The sequence below is a fragment of the Fulmarus glacialis genome, unplaced genomic scaffold (assembly GCF_000690835.1).
Source record: "Fulmarus glacialis isolate BGI_N327 unplaced genomic scaffold, ASM69083v1 scaffold22037, whole genome shotgun sequence".
Lineage (NCBI taxonomy): Eukaryota > Metazoa > Chordata > Aves > Procellariiformes > Procellariidae > Fulmarus > Fulmarus glacialis.
The window spans coordinates 1-277 of NW_009224077.1; the positions used below are offsets into that span (position 1 = coordinate 1).

Here is a 277-nt window from a genome sequence, read left to right on the forward strand (position 1 = left end):
CACCAGGCACGTCTACACCGGGGGCAAGGGGTGCGTGAAGATCTGGGACATCAGCCAGCCGGGCAGCAAGAGCCCCATCTCCCAGCTGGACTGCCTGGTAAGGGGGCTCAGGGCGGCGCTGGAGCATCCCTGATGCGCGCGCGAGCGGATTGCTGCTGGTCCCCAAGCGCGCGTCCCCCCTGCTTTCCCCTATCTCCAATGCGGCGAATCGTTCATCGCCCTCCTGGTAACGTCTCTTCACCCTCCAGAGCAGGGATAACTACCTCCGCGCCTCACA

The 277-nt window shown here is 65.0% G+C and overlaps 1 protein-coding gene across 1 annotated transcript in view; it reads left to right on the forward strand.

The window, feature by feature from the left end:
• Nucleotides 1–7: 7 nt before the first annotated feature.
• The window catches only part of LOC104079872 (protein groucho-1-like), a gene marked incomplete at both ends in the record, with an annotated part of 3204 nt that continues 2934 nt past the window's right edge, over nt 8–277 (forward strand). Inside the window, 1 exon segment of the mRNA XM_009582047.1 lies at nt 8–97. Coding sequence (XP_009580342.1) covers nt 8–97 — 90 coding nt within the window.